This window comes from Pleurodeles waltl, chromosome 3_1 (genome assembly GCF_031143425.1).
Source record: "Pleurodeles waltl isolate 20211129_DDA chromosome 3_1, aPleWal1.hap1.20221129, whole genome shotgun sequence".
Classification (NCBI taxonomy): domain Eukaryota; kingdom Metazoa; phylum Chordata; class Amphibia; order Caudata; family Salamandridae; genus Pleurodeles; species Pleurodeles waltl.
Window position 1 is genome coordinate 1,642,648,882 of NC_090440.1, and position 21,507 is coordinate 1,642,670,388.

At 42.9% G+C, this 21,507-nt stretch overlaps 1 protein-coding gene across 2 annotated transcripts in view; it reads left to right on the forward strand.

Moving 5' to 3' along the window:
• The window catches only part of METAP1D (methionyl aminopeptidase type 1D, mitochondrial), a 768,794-nt gene that overhangs the window by 501,050 nt on the left and 246,237 nt on the right, over nt 1-21,507 (forward strand). For both annotated transcript variants that reach the window (XM_069225336.1, XM_069225338.1), the window contains 3 exons: nt 2,833-2,982; nt 3,346-3,494; nt 4,739-4,781. In XM_069225336.1, the coding sequence (XP_069081437.1) occupies nt 2,833-2,982; nt 3,346-3,494; nt 4,739-4,781 (342 nt within the window). The remainder of the gene's footprint in view (nt 1-2,832; nt 2,983-3,345; nt 3,495-4,738; nt 4,782-21,507) is intronic.

Below are 21,507 nucleotides of genomic sequence, written 5' to 3' on the forward strand. Positions count from 1 at the left end.
TTAACTACCCAAACTGTTTATTTCAAACTTTTATGAGCCTATTGTTTTACTGTATACATCATGTACTTTTATGTCTTACTTCTGGTATAGCCGAATGAAGATTATGACCTGAACTGAGTGTTTTTGTAGTATGAATGACATGAGATTATAAGTATTTTTAACCATGTTAAATCTCACAAATATGATGACTATTTAGCATCTAAATCCATCTCCCAATGACTTTGTGTGATTTGTCCAACTCACACTTAAAGCAATTAATTAATGGTAAAACGTGGAAGATTTAGGATGACAGACTTCTGTGGTTCTTTAATAGAAGCTTTTGATAGCACTACAAAATCCCTAAAAACTAGTACTTACTATATTGTTTCTCAGATTAAGCATGTTGATTATATTTAGCTGAATAAGTGGTAATTTACCTTCATTTTCCCATAACTGATGGCCTAATCAACCCGACAAGTCCTCCAGTTGGACCATTGTTGAAGGTTTTAATCCATGCATACCCAACTCAGGGCCTGATAAAAAAACTTACACCTGTGTGTAAGTTTACAATATTTATTCAAAAACTACGAGTTAACAGTAAGTTTACGACAGCGGGGACTCCGCAGTCCTGACATAAAAGATAGACTTGTCCTATCTTTTTATGTGCAGAGGTATCCACCCTGACTGCGAAGTTTACAATTTTTTTTTTTTTGCTATTTGCAAAATACGAATTAATAGTAAGTTCATGACTGCAGACTCCACCTTCGGGGCAGTGAACTCTGCACATAAAAGATAGGCCTATCCTATATTTTTATGTGAAGAGTTATCTGCCCAGACTGTGGAGTTTACTATTTTTTTGCTATTTACAAAATACGAGTTAATAGTAAGTTCATGACTGCAGAGACTCCACTGGGCAGTAAACTCTGCACATAAAAAGATAAGACGGGCCTATATTTTTATGTGTGGAGTTCTCTGCAGTCGCAATCTTACTGTTAACTCGTACTTTGTGAATAGCAACAATAAAGTAAACATACACAAAAGTGTAAGTTTGCCTTTGTGAATTAAACCCTCAGTCTTTCGCTCTTTGAGGTTAATAAAATAAGTCTCATCGACTCGTGTCATGAGTTGTAATATTATTATTAATATGGTTAATGACAAGGTATTTCTGCATAATTCATCTTACTTAGAATAGTTTGTTGCATTTTGTGCAGATTATCCAGTAGTTTACAAAATTAGGTTATCCCGTTATTATATGATGGCAGAATCATTTGTTTATGTGTGTGTATAAGTGCTGTTTGGGGCATTTAAGGGGTAATGATGTAATATTGCCACCAAGGGGTTCTGTAACAAGGCCAAAAGCCGAGTGCTTTATAAATGTCACCAGAACGACAAGATGTCAAAAATAGGACCATATTACAAATGGCACCAGGTTTATATATTTTTTTAATGAGGCCAGCTAACTTGGAAAGGCTGTTTTCTGCAAAGTGTAGAGGGCTTTGATTGGAATTCAAATGTTTAAGTTCTGTTTATGCTTCTTGTTAATTGAAAAAATGGACAATGGTGAGGTTGGTGAATTTATGTTATTCTTTGGCTGCAGCATTTACCATAGTTTTAGGTTTACTGCAATTGCACTATGTCCTTGATGGGTTTCACATCGAGAAATGCCATTGAAGAGGCATTGATTGATTACACTTAACACATTTACTTTGCTAAAGTTCAAACTGCCTAAATGCCGGGCAACCTTATGTAACAAAGTATTTCTAATTCTTTTACATTGGAGAGCTGGGTTTCCTTTTGTTTTCCTCGACTTCATGTTTCTGGGATTATGCAATTTTGACTAATGACACTCTTACCAGTATACGGGTGAAAGGAGTAGTCCGCAGTATTGCAGAGGTTTTCTAACATATGTAAATAAAGATATATGCTTGACTTAGAGTAAAGCGGATATATTGCTAAATATATACAACCAGCGTGGAAAGTACAATCACGCCACTTACGTCAAGTTATGTCTAAGGTTTGCAACCCCTCTGTAAAAATTGTTCCAGCTCCACTCGGTATACTATGCTCACTTATGGTGCGTATAACCGGAACATTGTTGTGTCTTAAGGGACACAACATTATAATAAAAATCGTGATTTTATTGAATCCATCCAAAATCACATTTTCTCCATTGCCCTTTCTTAGTTATAGCTTTTATTTAATGCAAATTTCAACGGTAGAATCATTCACATGTTCATTAATTTACAGTGTTTTTTTTGTTTAAGAATTGCTGTGCCACCAGAGCACAGTCAAAATGTGGTTAGTATGTAAACGTCCTGCAGCCTCGCTCGTTGTTTCGCTTGTACAAGAGACGGGCGCTGCTACACTGGGCTCTCGGTGTCATTTTGAAAGTGTTGTTATACCTAATATTATTTGGGGCAGCGGGGAATTTAGATACGTATTTTGTCGATTAAAAACCGAACTAACATGTAAACATATATTTTCCTTTATTTTTCCTTCTTGATTTAAGTAGGAACTTGCAGTAAAAGGCTGGGGGCATAGTTGTTACTTCTTAAAGCATGGGTGCATTTCACATCATAACAAAGGCTTCTCTCCTGTCTGAGCGAGAGCTGCAAGTGCCGCTCGAATACGGTAGGCTGAGAAGGATGTCGACGGCAGTGGTAACAGGCAGTGTTAAGGTCAAAGGAGCGGCGGAAGAAGCGCTGAGACGGCCTTGAGGCTGTGCTCGAGGGCTTAGGGTGGCCGTCCCTTGGCCTGAAAGGGCAGGCCGCCACGGGGCACACCGCACTGTCTGAAAACGATCCCATTGTCACGCTTGTTTTCTGATCTTTGGTTCTATCTTTTTTCCCCAAGCACATAAAGAAGCCAGACTATGTGACGACTGGCATTGTACCCGACTGGGGAGACTACATAGAAATTAAGACTGAGGATCAGATTCAAGAACTTCGTCAGGCCTGTCAGCTAGCTCGACGCGTCCTCCTCCTAGCCGGCAAGCGTCTGAAGGTATCAACCACAAAGCGGCAAAACTGCTTCATTGTTTGATTTTAAATGTTTTTTTGGGCGGAGGCTTTTGTTTGTGCCAGGCTCCTGACTTCTTACATCATTTCATAAGAGGGCCGCACCACTACACGAAGCGAGAGTTTGCAGCTGGTAGCACTTATAAAGTGCCACTGCAGTCATTTCTTAACACCGAATGTAGTTATCAGAGCCAAATGTTTGCATATACACAGCGCATCAGCGTCACGCATTACATCCTGAGTCTTTCAGAGCCACACACATAACTTCGCCCAAGCACGCGGCCAGGCTTCGCGAGGTGCTGAAAACCGTTGCCTGTCCTTACCGTGTGCTTTCTGTTTAATTTTCTAGGTTGGCATGACAACCGAAGAGGTGGATTCTATGATACACCAAGAAATAATCGCCCGAAATGCCTATCCCTCTCCGCTAGGCTATGGGGGGTTCCCCAAATCAGTGTGCACCTCTGTAAATAATGTGGCGTGTCATGGTATTCCAGACAGGTATTTATCCTGTAAAGTTATTGTTTGATCAAAATAAACAATCTCGGAAATGTTCCCGCATGATGTTAGGGCCTTATGGAGACAATGCTGAAGTCAAGGCTATCCTTTCACTGTGTTCAGCTGTCCTTGAATCTTGACGCATGTCATGGCAGAACCGCATCGTTAAGAGTACCACCCTTGCACACACCCAATTTGTGCAAGCGTTGTTATGCGGTACACCTGCCTGGACCAGTATATTCTCCCATTCGGCACCAGTTAGCACTAGAAGTGTTCCTCGCCCACCTGGAGTGCGTAGACGTTAATCACGTAAAGTGCCCTGCAGATAGCAAGTTGCAGAGTACTATGTCCCGAATCAACATATGATGCAAATCTGTATATGTTAACACTACCGCTGTGGCTTACTCACATCCCACGTGTAAACGTGACACTGGCCCTGTGTGCTACACACGCCCATAGTATAAATGCTCAAACTATGACTGAGCCCTGCAATTTTGACAGGAGTACTGCAGCATGATCCAACGAGGCACACATTAACACCAGAGCGGTGCCCTGCACACTCAGCAATGATATCGGTGCCTCAAAGAGATCTACTGTGCAAGTCTTAACACCCGCACCGTGTTCCATGTGCAGTATGTTGTTGGCTTTTCGACGTCAACACTAGCACCGTGTGTTGCACGCGTCACGTTGTGAAGTACTTCGCCTGGATCAATAAGATCGAATGTACACACGTCAGCACCGCACTGTGCCACACACCCGATGTGCAAATGTAAATTTTAGCACTGTGTCCTGAATGCTATTATCTGTCCATGTTAAGGAGTACTGCGGCGTGTGCCCACGTCAATATTATTAGTTTAGTGTGCATACATCTGCACCTGTAAGGGTTACCTATTTATTTGCTTGATAGTTCTGGTAGGGACTACCTTGTAGACAGTCTAGACCAAACTCCGGCTTAATTTAAGATTTTGTAATGTACAATAAGAACAAAAATCCAGTCAATGTTAGATGAAGCATGCATCGTAAAAATGTTGGCTAACTGTTAACTGCCACCATTTCAATTACCTGCAATTATATTTGCTCTTTTGCGAGCCGAGCCCTTCGATTTGTAATGACAGTCTCTTAGCCTGCTTAGGTTATGCGCTCGCCTTCTGATTGATTTTTTTTTAACTTGTGTTATTTGCTGTTTATTTTCATACCTCACTGATTCACGACCGACCAGTGCCATTTTTTTCCTGTTTATGTTTCAGCCGTCCACTTCAGGATGGGGATATTATTAACATCGATGTCACAGTAAGTTATTTAGATAAGTCAAATTGTCTCTGATAAACTTGAGAATGGCTGGTGGGGGCGAGGGGCAGGTCGAATGGCAGGTTGAAAATATAGAATATGCAGTCGGATGTGTTGTTTTCTTCCAAAGCCAAGAGCCGAGCAGTTGTTTTCTGTTTTTTTTCCCTCCAAGTGGATCCCGGTCTGCCTTGAATTTAAGGCTGGAACCGGAGGAACTGAGATCAATGTTGGCCTAAGTGAAATGTCATCCCAATCCTGGGATGTGTCATGTTTCTGAGAAGGTGTAATTGTTATTGATCTAGCGTGTGGTTAATGCAGAGCCCCCAGCCCCGAGCAGCTGCTGAAGAAAGATATGTATGAGATGAGCTAACATGAAGAAAGGCAGCATTTTTCCTTCACTCTGCCGAGATTGATCTTCCCCTTCCTGCTGATTCTGAGTGGGGCCTGTCATTATCTTACACTGTCATTAAAGGCTACATTGGCCTCTGGATGTCAGTCTATTTGGACAGCAACTCTTTTGCTGGCAGTCTTCCTTACATTTATTAAAATGTCTGAAGGTAGTGGTGTGCCTTTTTTCTGACACAAGAACCGTTAACCCTTCGCCCACGAGTAGCTAGTAGCAGCCTTCGGGGAGAAAACCATCAAGACACATAAATTAGGAGACTTACCGTACATAATTAGTAACCTTTTCTGCTGTAAATGCTGTTACTATCAGGAGAACGCAGAGTCTATCCTTTGTGCTTTCTTAATTAATGTATAGATGACATGGAAAAAAATAAATTATCGAGACTTTATGACGTCCTTTATACTTCTACTCTTAGTTTAAGTCGCTGCTGTATATTTTCCAGTCGACAGTATTTATTTGTTAAAAAGCTTTTACAAAATGCTGCAGTTTGGTCATTTCAAAGCACTTCGCAGTACAGAGATAGCGCTTTATGACAACACAGTGATTTGAGAAGAGACTGGACGTGGCAGCCTTAGCGTTTGGAGCTTTAACTAACTTTGTATTTGGGAGGACTTCTTAACATGATTACAAGACATTACCAGCTTTAAAATCCAAAGGACTGTTCACATTTGCGGGAGCAAAACCATATCCCAAAATTTAGACACATATATTTTACCTCTTTTCGATCTCCCACAGGTTGAATTGCACGTTAGGATACCCATTAAACATCGAGTAGCAAAGTAAAACATTTCATAAAAATGGGGCCCACTCAGTAATTGAGTTCTAGATAAGTAAAATGTTAAGGGGTTTTATTACAAAATTCAAAAAAAATAAGCAGTACACAAATAATGCCATACATTTTATCAGATGCAAAATCATAGAGCATGCAACATCTGAATTATTTTAAGTCCCAAAGAGATAGCAAAAGGAAGTCAGGCAGTATCCCTAGTTGAAGAAGAAAGTCTTCCTGCTCACCCCCCAAATCCAGGGGTTCCTATACACAGTTCTCATATAACAAATTAGTAAAACTGCAAAATCACTATGGTCCGAGGAAAAAACATTATCTCTGTGGTAAATCAGTCTAAATGGAAAAATACATGCAAAGACCATCCCATTTTGAAAAAGGCATTCGGCATCCTCTGTGTTAATTCCATCTGAAGATGTTCTAACCAATGTGAAACATTCAAACAGTGGAACTTTCAGAAAATGAATGGATTAGTATTCACAATGGAAGGTAGTGGAAGAGACCTTGATAATATTTTAAATCATAGGGAATGGATGAAAGTTCATTGAAAGCAATGTCATCACAACAATGGAATTAAACCTCTGCACATTTTCATGACAGTGCTCTGTGGAGCCTGTGGGGAGAAGTTGCATGCAAAGGGGGTGGGGGCGTAGGAGTGAGTGACAGGGATGACACTTATCTTATCCAAAATGGTGCTTAACCGGAAAATGTAGAATAATTATAACATATTAATAAACACACTACCATGCATCATATAAAATACGTACTAAATTATCATTGTGTTCATTCAACCTATATATGCTCAGAATCAAATGTAATAAGTCATATTCATTGTCATTGTACAAAATGTAAGCCCTCAAAAACAATCTAACAATTCCCCTCTCTGATTATTTTATATTCACTAATTCATCTAATAAAAATGTATTAATTAGGAACTGATTTCCGGCTGCATCACTTTTAGCTTCTTTCTGGAATTTTCTTCCACCATCTTTAACTGGTTCTATACACACTCCTTGCTATTCTCCATCTTAGTGGTTTCACAATGTTTCTCTTTAATACTTTTGATTGCCCTTCATTTTTCAACCTTTAATTAGGCATCCAGAGAAAGATAAGAGAAATAAAACAATTGCCCAATGCATTATTATAGTTATTACTAGAGTTAGTATTAGGTGCATAGTCCCCTCTTCCAAATTATCAGTTCGTTCACCATCCTTTATAAAAACCCTTCCCTATCTTACTAACCCATGATCCAACAGATTCCCATAAGGTATGCCCTTCAAAAGACTGAATCTCGTGAGAAATGTTAATGAGATTCATAAGTGTTAATAACAGGACTATTATTAGGCTCCAAGCTACAGTACCCCGTAACGTTTAGTACTTTACAAACACAGCCTTCCTTTGCAAGTAGGATATTTAATACTAAGCAGTTCTGCATAATCATTGCCCTAATAGCCATTAATTCTGTATTTATTTGAGTTAGTGCCACTGCAGCTTTTAAGGCAAGTTTATTCACTAAAGTAGACAAGCATCTTATCTTCACATTATTCATTGCCACACCTATGGGGGAATAATTACACCTAGTATATCTAATACTGCCTGTCCAAAACCTCTTTCACTCTCCTCATACCAACTGCATCATCCATTTCACTTAAATGATAGACCATAGGAAACACTAAAGCAAGATAACACAACCCAACCCGATTTAGTGTCAAATTAAAATTAGTAGTATTGCCACACACATAATGAATCACTCTCAAAATCGGCTTTTCACCAATCAGATAATCACCATTCAAAACAGAACTTCTTTCTCACACACACAAACACACACACACACACACTCTCTCTCTCTCTTTCTCTCTCTCTCTCTTTCTCTCTCTCCCCCCCCCCCCACAAATCCAGCCTTTCTACCTTTAAGAGGGTGATGACGCATCACACACATTTCTTCTTCTCTTCTTCTTGTTCCATTCTCAGTCTAGGATGCAACATCGATCTTGATTTGCTCTCACGTAGCTTCCTCAGCTGTCCAATCTCTCACAATCTTCACTTTTCCGTCATTATATTCCCTAATAAATTAATGTGTTCCTGCACTCAGATTACAAACAAATCCCTGATTTTAGTTTCATGATTAATTGTGTAAAATTATTCTTAAACATTTACCATATTAATTTCTCTTATTGGGATCTCCACCTCTCCACATATGCAGTTATCCTGCTTAACATTGAAATCAGACAGATAAGAAGGCAAACAATCATAATTATTAAATATGGTAACAAACATTGTGCAATATAGGTCGTACACAATTGGAAGATTGAATAGGTAATACATTCATCCACAGAAGAAGGGAGAAAAGTACACCCAAAACAATTCTTAACATGCATAATCTGTGAATATTCATGTATCATTATAGTATAAATGTTAGCTTGAAATCCGTTAACTAAACTTTCCCTGTGTTTAATCATTTTATGCTTCACTTCATTATGTGTTTTGGTTAATTCAACCCTTGTGGAAACATGTCCCACTAGAGTTATTAAGCACAGCAGGGTATCTAGAATCTGTAATATTATTAATAGCACATTCAAATCAATAATAATTTTAGAGCTTCTTCTCTTCTCCATTTTCTTCTAAGACTAAAATGTGATCATGAAGCTAAAAAAATACAAAATTAAGAAAAACGTTCTTTAAAAGAATATTAAATATTTTCTTTTCTGCTTCTTTAAAACAATAATTAAAAACAAAGTCTCACAAATAGTCACTTTTCTTTTCAAAATGTTTCAGTTCATGCTCTCAACAATTTTCTTCCATTAAATTTATTTTGGGCAAAACTCAGACTTCACAGTCTTTAAATCTTTCAAAGTGGTACTTCTTCCTCGGATTCACTTTCAAACTTGCTTTCAAAACTGTACTGGCAACAATTCACTGGGTTGTAGGTCATCTTCTTCTGACACTGTAGCCAGATACACCCATTCAGGTGATGAATATTTTTTGTTTGGTGTTCTCTTCCTCAGTGGTCGTTTAGCAATTGGTGATTCACTCCCAGTATTGTGTGAGTCCATTGCAGTTTTTTCAGGATTTTCATTGATTGACTTTAGTCTCTTTGGTTTCTCTGGCTGACAGTGTTTTCTCTTGCAAGTTCTTTCTAGGAGCTTGTTGTCTTCAGCCTTCTCCCTTTCACCTGTCTTGTCACTCAATGATGAACTGGAACTTTGGTCTATCAAACTCAATAGTACGATTCACTGTGAATTTGTTCTCTCTCTGTGAGTTCTTGTGACTTGAATTTTCAACTGCAAGTTATTATTGTTGGATCAAAGAGTACTTCCTCTTCCTTCCACTCATGTGTTTGACTTTGACATTGGAACAGCTCTTCACTCTGACTCCTGCTTTGGAACTGGACTGCATCACCGCTGGTAGAGGTACCACATTCTTCACCAGGACTCTCACTTTCACTGATCTGGACTTTTAAACCTCCATTTTCACCTGTTCCAACACTTTGAAATTCTCACTCCTTTCTGGATCCATACTGCAAACTTGAGCTTGACTCTCTGAACCACTGGTTGTTTTCACTGGTTCTTCATCTCGTGCCTTCACTTTTTTTGTGAAGCCGTGTGGATCCACTGTGGGATTCCTGCACACTCTACAGCAGTGTTTGTTGTCTTTTTCACCTTATGATGTCCAGGCCAGTATTCTTCAAAACACTTCTTCCTTATGTGTTTTCAAACCACTGTTTAGTCTCTTGCGTTCAGTCCATAGCATAATATGTCTTTTGTGGCTTCTGTTGCGACTCTCACCTGGTGAGAAACAGATTAACACAAAGCAGCCACACCTTTGTAGTAATCTAGCACAGTGTCAATAGTTATTGACACTAAATCAGCTGAGGGTATATTAGCCAATTTTCATTGCTCTACCCATGATCACTTCATGGGGAGACTGACCAGTCTTTTTGTCAGATGTACATCTGATGTTCATTAAAACTAGTGGAAGTGCATCAAGCGAGTTTAAACCAGTTAAAGGACAGTCATTGGGCAATTTGTTCTTGAGGATGCCGCTTACTCTCTCTACCACACCAAACGATTGAGGATGATAACTACATTTAAACTTCTGTTTTATTTGAAAGGCAGTGCACATTATTTGCAAACTTCATTTCTGAAGTGTGAGCCACAGTCCATCTCAATAGAAGCTATAAAGCCAAATCTAGTAATCAACTCCTTCAAACAAAAGTTTAGCTTTTGTAAGGCTATCTGACCTCCTGGTGGGATATGCTTCAACCCATTTCGAAATCAAGCAGACAGTGACCAAGATATATATCTGATACAGACTTTAGCCAACAATTCCTTATCTTAGAATTATCCCCAGGCATCAGACTGGATTCAAAATCTTTCCAACGAGTAACTCTGCATGCCGTTGAGTGGCATCATTCTGGTCCATGTCGGCATTGTCCATGCTGGAAGTGACATGCTGGATGCCTGTATAGATGCCACACTAGCGAGCTGTTATCAGTTCTTTTCTTTCCAAGCCACTCAGCACAAATCTGGAGAGACCTACTGTAGGAAGCTGGTTTTATATATAGTGGACTAAAACAAGGTACACTGTGTAAAGGGTCCAGGCAAACCCCAATTGACTGACAAAATGATAATCAAAATGCTCTCTTTTGTGGTAGTGTGGGTGAGCAGGTAGGCATATCAGAGGGTAGTGCTAAGCATATCTGATAGAGACATCTAATTGCAGATTCCTTACTTTAGATTTTCCCCCAGGCGTCAGTCTTCATCCGGAGATTTTTCTCGAGCAGTACCCCTGTGTGCCATTAGGTGGCATCCATCAGCTCCATGTCCGTCATCATCCGCACCAGATATGTCATCGAGGTTCCTATATAGACGCCACCCCTGGGTGCTGACGTCAGTTCTTTTCTTTCCCGCCAGCCAGTTCTGATCTAAAAAAAGAGCTACCCCTCAGTAACTTTTTGACTTTTTTTTTTAATCTAAGCTTTTTTGAGTGTTTACACTCCTGGTGCGTCAAGGATGGCTTCGAATAAGACTGGGATCAAGCACTGTGGATCCTGCCATCAGGTGATGTCCGTACCGGATCCGCACCTCGTCTGCCTTTGGTGTCTGGAGCGCAACCATAACCTGAAGTCGTGCTCCAAGTGCTGAGCCATGAATCCAAAGGCTTTGAGGAAGCGGTTTCCAAAGCTGAGCTCAGCTCTGTGTAAGTCAAAATCTCAATCGAGAGGAAGGTCCGGAGATCGGTCACAGAGCCCCACCATCTGCTTCGTCCCACTCCAAGTCCTAGGGACGTTCGGGTAGGTTGAGGCGTAAGAAGAAGTCAAAGAAGATGAAACGTTCCTCGACATCAGCTCATCTGTCGGCCAGTGAGACGAGGGAGCAGGAACGCCGTCAGTCGGGGCCTCCATCTGTGAAGCCTGCATCTGGAACGACATTGCACTTCCATGAGTTTCCGGGAGTGACCCCTGCCCAGCTTAAAGAGTTTTATGAGGCCAGGTGCCTCCCCTTTGGGCAGTCTAACTCCCATTGCGTGCCTTTGGGCCCTGCGGAGTCGGAAGGGACCCTTTCGGGTTCTGTGCCCGTAGATCGATTCACAGACCTGAATCAGCTCCGGTCGTACCACTTTGATCTTTCCCTGGCGCTGGTTCTGAAGTCGATGCTCCCGGCCTCCATCCTCTTAGCCTTCTTTGGCATGGAGCTGGATGGGGGTTGAACGACACCGGCTCTGGCGCCGGCTGGGTCCTTGCCCCCATGTCACATCCGGAGCCTTATTATTATGGGCTAGGCTATGGTGGGAAGAGGAGTCAGTGGATGCTTTAGAAAACCAGCTTCAAGATCCCATGGACTTGATACCTCTTCATATACTGGCATACTCTCTCCCCTACCATGGCTACTGAGGAGGGAGCTTCATACTCAGTAGTGGTGCAGAGAGCAGCCGATGTCCTGGACCTTGAACGGCCTTTGGTGAAGGTCAAGACTACCTCCTGACAGAAGTTCTTCAGCCTGGGGCTTCTTCTTCGGAACCCCTGCTTCCCTTTAATGAAGCCTTTACAGATGCCCTTCTGGGTATCTGGTCGAAACCCAGCACAGGGGCTCCTGTGAACAGGACTATTTCTGCCACCATTGGCCTGCACCGGGTGACCCAGGTTTCCTGACACAACAACCCACCCCTGAGAGGATGGTCATCCAAGCCTCCACTTCCAAGTACGCATTCCGTTCCGCACCCCCTAGATAGGGAATCCAAGAGGCTGGACACACTTGGGAAGAAGATATTTTCTTCCACCAGACTGGCGTTGCTGTCCGTGAACACTGCATGCCTTTTGGACCATTATTCCCACATGCTGTGGAATATGGTGCGCAAGTTCTGCCACAGGTCCCGGAGGAGGTCCGGGTTGTACTCAAGCAGTTGCAGACAGACAAGATGCAGCATAGTTCACAATCCAATGTGGACTAGACACCACCAACTCACTGGGCAGAGCGGTTGCTTCGACAGTGGCCTTGAGGTGCCACGCCTTGTTGGGGATGTCTGGCTTTTCAGCGGATGTCCAAGCTAACCTTATGGACATGCCCTTTGATGGCACCCATCTCTGCAGAGAGAAAGCAGACTTGGTGCTAGAGCACTTCAAGGTTTCTCATGCTACAACCAGGTCCTTGAGCCTCGCAACAGCTCCTCGTCCCCGTCAGTCTGCTTTTACTCCCCTTTCATGGCTATGTAAGGGTGCCCAGCCACGTCCGTTCCCCTCCAGCCATGGTGCTGCAAATGTTGCCCAGTGTCTGCGTGGTCAGGGACATGGGATTACCCATTGTGGATCACGGAGCCAGCGGTCTGGCCAGTCTGCCACCCCCCACCTCATGTAGCTGCCTCCAAACCTTCCTAGTCTGACACTTCCCCCCCGGGGACCAGTTGGAGGCAGGATCCACCATCACCTGCTCCGCTGGAAGTCCATCACGTCAGGCAAATGGGTTTTGGGGATAGTCCGAAGGAGCTACAACCTTCCCTTTGAGACTACCCCTCCATTCATGCCACTTTCCTATGATCAAATGATGGTGGATCACTTGGCACTTCTTTGAGAGGAAGTTACGGTTGTCTTGGCCAAGGGAGCCATATAGGGGGTACCTGTGCCAGAAGTAGGTTTGAGTTGTTATTCTCACTACTTTCTGGTGCCCAAAAAGGAGAAGGGCCTCTGCCCTATCTTAGTCCTTCAGTCCCTCAATCTCTTTCTCAAGAAGGAGAAGTTCAAAATGCTCACTCTAGCTCAGGTTTTATCTGCCCTGGACCCAGGAGACTGGATGGTAGCGTTGGACTTGCAAGACACTTATTTCCATATTCCTTTCGTGCCTTCCCACAGACGCCACTTACGGTTCACGGTGAGCCACAAGCACTTTCAATTTACCGTGCTCCTCTTTGGCCTAACCAGCGCCCCTCCGGTATTCACCAAGGTGATGGCAGTGGTCGCAGCTCATCTGCGCAGGTCAGGGATCTCAGTCTTCCCCCTACCTTGATGACTGCCTGTTAAAGGCGGGCTCACTCCAGGCTGTCATCTCCCTCCTCCAGACTAAGATGCCCCGTCTGCATAAAGTGGGGTTCACTATAAACGTGCTGAAGTCACACTTGACTTCCTCTCAGACACTTCTTTTCATTGGAGCTGTTCTGGACAAAGTGCAGTTTCTGGCTTAACCTCCCAAGCTGCGATGGAAATCAGATGCATTTGGTTTCTGGCAGAGTCCAGAGTCTACATCAACCTATTGAAGTTCCAGGTGATCAGACTGGCATTGAAAGCATTTCTTCGCTTTCTCAAAGGGAAGGTAGCACAGGTATTCATGGACTACACCGCCATGTGGTACTGCAGCAATGAGGGCGGAGTGCAGTTGTGGAGCCTTTGTCAAGAGGCTCTATGCTTCTGGAAGTGACTGCAACATCAGGGCATTTCCCTGATGATTCAACATCTGGCGGGCTCTCTGAACATCTGAGCGGACAACTTCAGACAACAATGCTTAGTCAATCACGAATTGCATCTCCATCCAGAGGTGGCACAAGGTCTCTTTCAACAGTGAGGAGAGCCTTGGTTAGATCTGTTCACTTTTGCAGAGAACGCACAATGTCTGCAATATTGCGCTTTGGAGTTTCCAAGGAGGTACTCCCTCCACAACGATTTTTGGCCCAAGTGGAACTCAGGCATCCTGTACCCCTTTCCATCCATATTACTTCTGCCTGAGTTATCAAGAAGATAAAGAACCACCGGGCCCGAGTAATCCTTGTGGCTCCGGACTGGGCACAAAGAGTCTGGTATCCTGAGCTTTTGAGCGTGGCCATCGATCCTCCGATTAGACTTTCCCTTCGGGAGGATCTTCTGTCTCAGCACCACAGGGAGGGCTCTCCACCCGAACCTGTCCAGTCGCTGCCTGCTTGTGTGGAGATTGAGCGGCGGCGTTTGACAGATTTTGACCTTGCGCCCAAAGTCTGTAACATTATCTTGACAGCCAAGCATCCCTCTATGAAAAAACGGTATAAGCCTGTTGTTGGAATACATTTATGACAGTGCACAGACAAGTCTGTTGACTCTCTTTCCCCCCCCTCTCTTTAAGGTCCTATTGTTTATCCTTTTCTGGCCCAGCAGGGCTCTGCTTTGGGCACACTCAAAGGCTATTTATCTGCTATCTCTGTGTTTTTGAAGTTGCCTGATCAACCTTCTTTGTTTAAGTCTCCTCTTGTTTCTAGGTTCCTAAAAGGCCTTTCTCATATGTTTCCTCCAGCCCCATTCATTATGCCCCAGTGGGATTTGAATTTGCTTCTGACATTCCTGATATGCATTCCTTTCGAGCCTCTTCACAATTCAAAAACAGCCTTCCTTGTAGCCATTACCTCTGCCCGCAGGGTAAGTGAGCTGCAAGCATTGTCAACTAAGCCGCCCTACCTTTCCATCTATCCTGACAAAGTGGTGCTTCGCACTAGGGCTTCCTTTTTGCCAAAATTAGTCACACCCTTTATGTGGGCCAATCCCTCACCCTGCCTTCTTTTTATGCAACTCCACATCCTTCTAAGGAAGAGGAGAGATTCCTCCGTCTGGATCCAAAAAGTGCATTGGCATTCTGCCTTGATTATACAAAAGAGTTCCGGGTGGGTAATCAACTCTTTGTCGGTTATGTGGGTGCAAAGAAAGGTCGGGCAGTGCAGAAGCGGACCATTTCCAGAAGGGTCATACTCTTCATTAAAATGTGCTATGCATTGGTTAAGAAGCAACCCCCTGAGGGTTCCATGCTCATTCTACCAGAGCTAAATCTGTGACCTCGGTGTTAGTACGCGGAATTCCAGTCCTTGACATCTGTCAGCAACTCACATTCAATAAAGAAATCTGACTCCAATTTATAAACATAACACATACCTTTATATGAATTTAGATACAAAGATCATCAGGATTGGGTAAGTACTTTTCGAGATATGAATTTTTATAGGTTTCAGAAGTTCACACTGTGCAATTTCTGGAGTGGTAATATTATCCTATGGGGAAACAACATATTCTGCATTTGGACACTTGTCAGTGACCTATGGGACTCTTCTCCTGGAATTAAAGTGAGTATGGGGTAAGGTGTAGGAAGCTGGCTCTCTATATAGTGCACTAAAATGAAGTACGCTGTGCAGAGAGTCCAATGGATTTCCAATTGGTATTGCAGAGGCGAAAGTCAATAGGACTAATGCTCTTTTTTGTGGTAGTGTGGGCGAGCAGTTAGGCTTATCAGACGGTAGTGCTAAGTATTTGTTGTACTCACAGAGGTAATAAATGAGACACACGTAAATCCGTGACTAATTTAGAAAAGAACAATTCTTTTTATATATGTTTCAAGCTCAAGAACTTTCTAATCAGGTAAGTAGACTTTTAAGCATAAATACATTGCAGTTTCAGAAATCGACACGTAGTAGAATTTTCAGAGTTCTCTCAATGTTATCCTATGAAGCAAAAACAATGTTCAGCAAACACAGGGTTAACAATGATTTACAAAGCCATTCTCAGGGAGCAAAGGTAAAAATGGACACTGATCGGAACCACAACAACAGATCACACCGTGCAGTACTGGGGCGGCCGGGTGCAGAGGTGCAGTTAGGTGTCGGGTGCCCAATGGTTCTCTATGGGAGTTGGACCTCATGACAAACAGGCTGCAGGCTCTGGCTAGTGTAGGAGGATGGCTCAGTTTATGGTTTATACCTATGGTGTGGTGCCCTATACTGAGTTCAGGCAATCCTTAGTGATAGTGTTTTGGTGCCTACTTAACCAAAGCTGTCTGGGGGTACCTGTGGAGAGCAACTCAGGCTTATCAAAGAGGAGTGTAAAGTACTTACAATACCACAATAGTCAGTCACTGATGTTCACACAAGAAAGAACCTCACCAAGTGTACAAAAATCAAGTATTCTTCATTATAACACTAGTACTATCCTAATGTTGGTATATTTCCACCTAGAGAAATCTACACACGCAGTAAATAAACTTAGGAACAAACAGGAAAAGCATAGAAATACATGGGTCCCTATTGGGTGTGCAAACCATATAATGAGAAAGTGGTAAAAGAATGGAGATGTCCAACCAAGGTAAGTGTGTTAGAATCCTAAGAGCTGGTGGTGTAATACCCAATCAGGCCTAGGAAAACTCTGACCTGAGTCTCAGTAGTTGGAACAACCCAATCCATATTGGTTTGGATTTCACTCTTTGCTTTGGTTTAGACTTGGCCTCCGCCTACCAGGTGGCCCAAGTAAACCATTTTGCTCTTCCCTATCTGGCATTTGGTAACCTTGATAGTGAGGCCTGCCTTGTTTCAAGGCCTCAAGTACACTCCTGAGGTGGACCAGGTGATCTTGCTAGGTGTAGCTGAAGACAGCAATATCATCTAGATATGCTGCGCTAAAGTCTTAAAGGCCTGCCAGAACTGGATTCACCAACCTCTGGAATGTGGCACTTGCATTTTTCAAACCAAAGGGCATCACTGTGAAGTGATAATGCCCACCAAGAGTGGAAAATGCTGTTTTAGGTTTAGCATCATCAGTTAATTTGGTCTGTCAATAGCCTGCAGCCAAATCAAAAGTGCTGAGATACTTGGCTGCACCCATAGTATCAATCTACTAATCTGCCCTGGGGATAGGATGAGCATCAGTTTTAGTGACTGCATTGAGGCCTCTGTAGTCTACACAAAACCTCATCTCTCACTTGCTGCCCTGGAACTGAGGCTTTACACAAGTACTAGAGGACAAGCCCAAGGGCTGTCTGAAGGCTCAATAACCCCCAACCCAAGCATCTTTTGGACTTCTACCATGAAGCAATCTCTGACATGGTCAGGCTGCCTGTAGAGTTTACTCTTAACAGGCACACTATCACCTGTGTCCACATCATGGGCACACCAGGTTGTCTGACTGGGTGTTAGGGGAATAGCTTGTTGCTGTTCAGAGAGGCAATCAGCAAAGACTACCCCATCCACTGAACCATCAACAGAGTTGTGGGAGAGAAGGTCAGGGAGAGGGTCACTTTCTGCTTCCTGCCCTTCATCAGTGGCCATGAGCAAGCTCATGTCAGCCATGTCAATATGCACTTTAAGGCAGTTCACATGAAGCACCCTGTGGGGGCTTTTTGTAGTGCCCAGGTCAACTAAACAGGTGACCTCACCTTTCTTCTCCACAATTGTGTGGGGGCCCCTCCATTTGTCTTGGAGTGCCCTGGAAGCCACATGCTCCAGGACCCACAGCTTCTGTCCTGGCTGGTAAACAGTCAGAACACCCTTTTGGTCATGAATTGTTTTTGCATCTCTTGGCTGGCCTCAAGGTTTTTGATGGCCTTCTTCATGTACCATGCCATGCGAGAACACAGGCCTAGCACATAGTCAACAATGTCTTGTTTGGGTGGTTTGAGAGGTTGCTCCCATCCCTCCTTCACTAGGCAAAGAGGACCCCTAATTGGATGTCCAAACAAAAGCTCAAATGGACTGAAACCCACTTCCTTCTGTGGGACCCCTCTGTTGGCAAAAAAGGCAAGGTAGTAGGACATCCCATCTCCTTCTGAGTTTTTCTTGGAGTCCCATTGTCACGTTGGCTCTTATTGTACCAATGAGGATGCTGGATTTGGGCGAAAGCATCACCTGAATTGTGGGGAACTGAGTTTGATCCCACACCATATGATGTGCGCACCATGTGCTGCTTCCGTCCAGTCAGCAGCACCTCATCTATGTCCAAGAGCAAGGGTAATCTTTGGCAGTTGGGCGCATGACATTGTGACTTCTCAGGGAAATCGTGGTGCGTCATATCTCATCCTTTTCTCTCAGATACATTCGGCTCACACATGCAGGGACAAACAGAGGCAGGAAATGTTTCAATAAGATTTATTGACTCAGCTGTGTCTTAGATAAAATAACATGAAATGCAATAATTAGGATGATGAAGCATACTAGAAGCAAAATGGTGACAAGAAAGTGAAACACAAGTCCAACCATACTGTCACCATGCAAGATGTGACTCCTACCTACGCTACTGATGTTCTGTTTTAGAGCACAGCAGGATAAGCCCTAATCTGCCCTTCAGGACCCTCCAGGAAGACATCATCATCCATACCTGAGTATAACAGTGGTGAAGGAACCTGTTGTCTATTGAGACCCCATCCCCACATGGGCCAGGGAACCGGTGGTCTCAGCAAGCAGCTGTAATGAAATCAGACAGCATGCGATTGCGGTCATCTGGCTGGAACCTCCCTCTAATGAGCATGGGGTAGAGAAATGTTTTTATTATGAAACAGCTAGTGTTCTGAGAAAAGTGTCCCCATGTGAAAATACATATGTTTCTGTGAAATGTTAGAGATGCAGTGTATCACTTGTGCCGCAATCCTATCTCTTAACAGCCTTGAGCACAGAGTGAAAGGATGTCGTACTAAGAAATGTAAAAGCTTTCCTAGGTGAAAAGACAGCAAGATAAAAGAAAAAAAAATCACTACCAATGTGGCTGTTTCTAAAAGAACAAAATGATATAAAATGAAACGTTAGTAGGCTAAAGGGCACAGGCTGCAGGCCTAGTTGCTAAAGTACCATGCCCAACCCCCACCCCCTCCTTGTTGGTTCAGAAGTCATAGAGCAGCCTAGTCCTGAAATTAAAAGCAACTAAAGTGCAGTACTTTAAAACATATATACATAAATGTAAACTGTGACACGTCAAAACATACTTGAGCAGGTATATTGATAAAAATGTAAATAAACAATTTAAAATCTTAGTAGTGGCACCACTGAAGCCAAATTTAAAAGTCAGTGTCATTTTGGAAATCCCCGATTACAGCCGGGACAATTGACTCAATGGAATGTTTCACTTCGGGAAGTGTTAATGTGACCAAATCAGTGCCAAAGAAAACCAAAGAGCACTCATGTTCAAAAGCCTGAACTCCAGCTGAGGCAGGAGTTTTCTGTGTTGTGCCAGATGTTGAGGCAAGAGCAGCATGATCCACGAAGGGCAGCTCATAAATGGCTTCTCGTAGCAAATGCACCCTCAACGAGCATGTTTGGTAATAAGCCCTCAGCAAGAACACCAACAGATCAGCGTCCAACGAAAGTAAGCGCTGCGTAGAAAGACAGACTTTTAGTGCACATTCGAAAAGGCACCAGAGGCATCAAAACACGGGTTACACACAATCCAAAACCGGTCTGAATGACAGAGACCAGTTACACTGCAGTTCTTCCAGGAGTGGTGCTCTGAAATACTGCATCATGCGCTCACGACACAGTTGCGCTGGAGGAAGCACCATCAGTCCTCCTTGTTGTGATGAGAGAGCCATTGCGAATAACAAACAGAAGCAGCTAGATGCCACCACTTATAGCCAAAGTAATTGGAAATCCCCCCAAAATGCTCAAAAATAACAAGTGTATGGCTGAAGTTATTATGCCAAATATAGAGGAGAAAGTGCTTACGAAACCAGAACCAGCAGCCCTAAAGAAATTTACAATCCCTGTAGTATTGGGCACATTAGAACTTTGTCCTAAAAGTTCACCAAAGTGTCTCAGAAAGTTTGTATTTAAAAGGGACTGTATCTCCGCAGATGACCTCGCCACTTGGAGCGCACATGCCTTTGGATCAATAGAGCTTTTACTCTGCTTAGCTCGTCAAAATTCACATTTGAAGTAGCAATAGGAGGCCAAATATGTACTACATTCGTCTGTTGCGTGGGGGCAAAAAGAATGTTATCGCAACAGGTGACAATTTGGGACACCACAACTAGATAGGCAATTCCTGCATGCATTCCGCAACAGCTCTCACTATTAAGAAGCACCTAGCGTCCATTAGAGAGCAACTGGAATGCTGGTCAAATCAATGGGACTGGAACTCCCTTCAGATAGAAAGCTACATTTGCTGCTAAATCATTGCACGCCCCATGCAAGCTGTGACAGCTGCTTACAAACCATTGAATGGCTCACAGAAGTCACGCATTCACTGCCGCTAAGAAAGACCTCTTTATATCGCTGAGACATTTGTGTGAAAAGGGTAGCTCCCACACCTCATAGGTGTAACTATCTGCTAGCCTTTCATATCTGCCCACTGAAATGTGTTTCAAGCAGGATGTGAATTGCAGTGTTGAAATAGGCACATTGATAAAGCAGATATATCAACTATTCAGCAGATGGTATTCCAGCCACAGTAAAGGCAACATTTTGATGTTTAGCATAACATAAGTTGCTTCATTCTTAGCCATTATTTGTTGCGTCGAATTAAATGCTGAAAAAATATCCCTTGTGCTAATGTGTTGCCAGGAAACGCAACCAGATTTCAATATTTGCAGTGTCCATCCCAACTGCATAATGGACCTAAGATGGCTCTGTCCGTGTTGTAAAAATGATGTGTCACTTTGCCCAATCTCTATTGCAGATGAAACAATGTTGTTTAAAGTGTATATATAGTCAGACAAGGTGTTAATTCCATTATCCACAACAGCTAATGCTTTCTGTAATTTTTTCTGATCTTCTTGCCTTAACCAGGCAGTGACTTCTTGTTGGGAAAGTTTCAAAATTTCATTATAAACTGCATATAAAAAGCTCCTTTTACGTTGTCACCTGGGGCCTAACAGGACATCCTGCAAGTCTGTGTTGTTTAACAGGAAACTGGGGAGTTCTTTAACAGCATCTAGTGAGTAACGTTTTAACCATTGCAGGCATAATTTCCCTACACTGTATGTTGTTACCATCCCCAAATGTTTTGATGACACTTAACGAGGTTCTGGTTTGCTCGTTCTAAACCCACCTGTGGAGTTTACAAAACGCACAAGACAACCATTTGTGTCCACTGGCCACAATAACCACCCATCAGGACATGAAAGTGATGAATTAAATGTTCCATTCTTGACCCACCCACTGAGCTGATTTTCAGTTGCATGAATGTATTTTTGCCATTTATAGAATTTAGCAGGAGCAGGAATACTGGGAGCCTTCAATTCCTTAATTTTTGCCTGTTGTACAGTTTCATTTAAAAATATCAAGATATCAACAGGTGTCAGGCAAGCTCTAAATAAAGCTTCCTTTCCCCTTATTTGTCCATT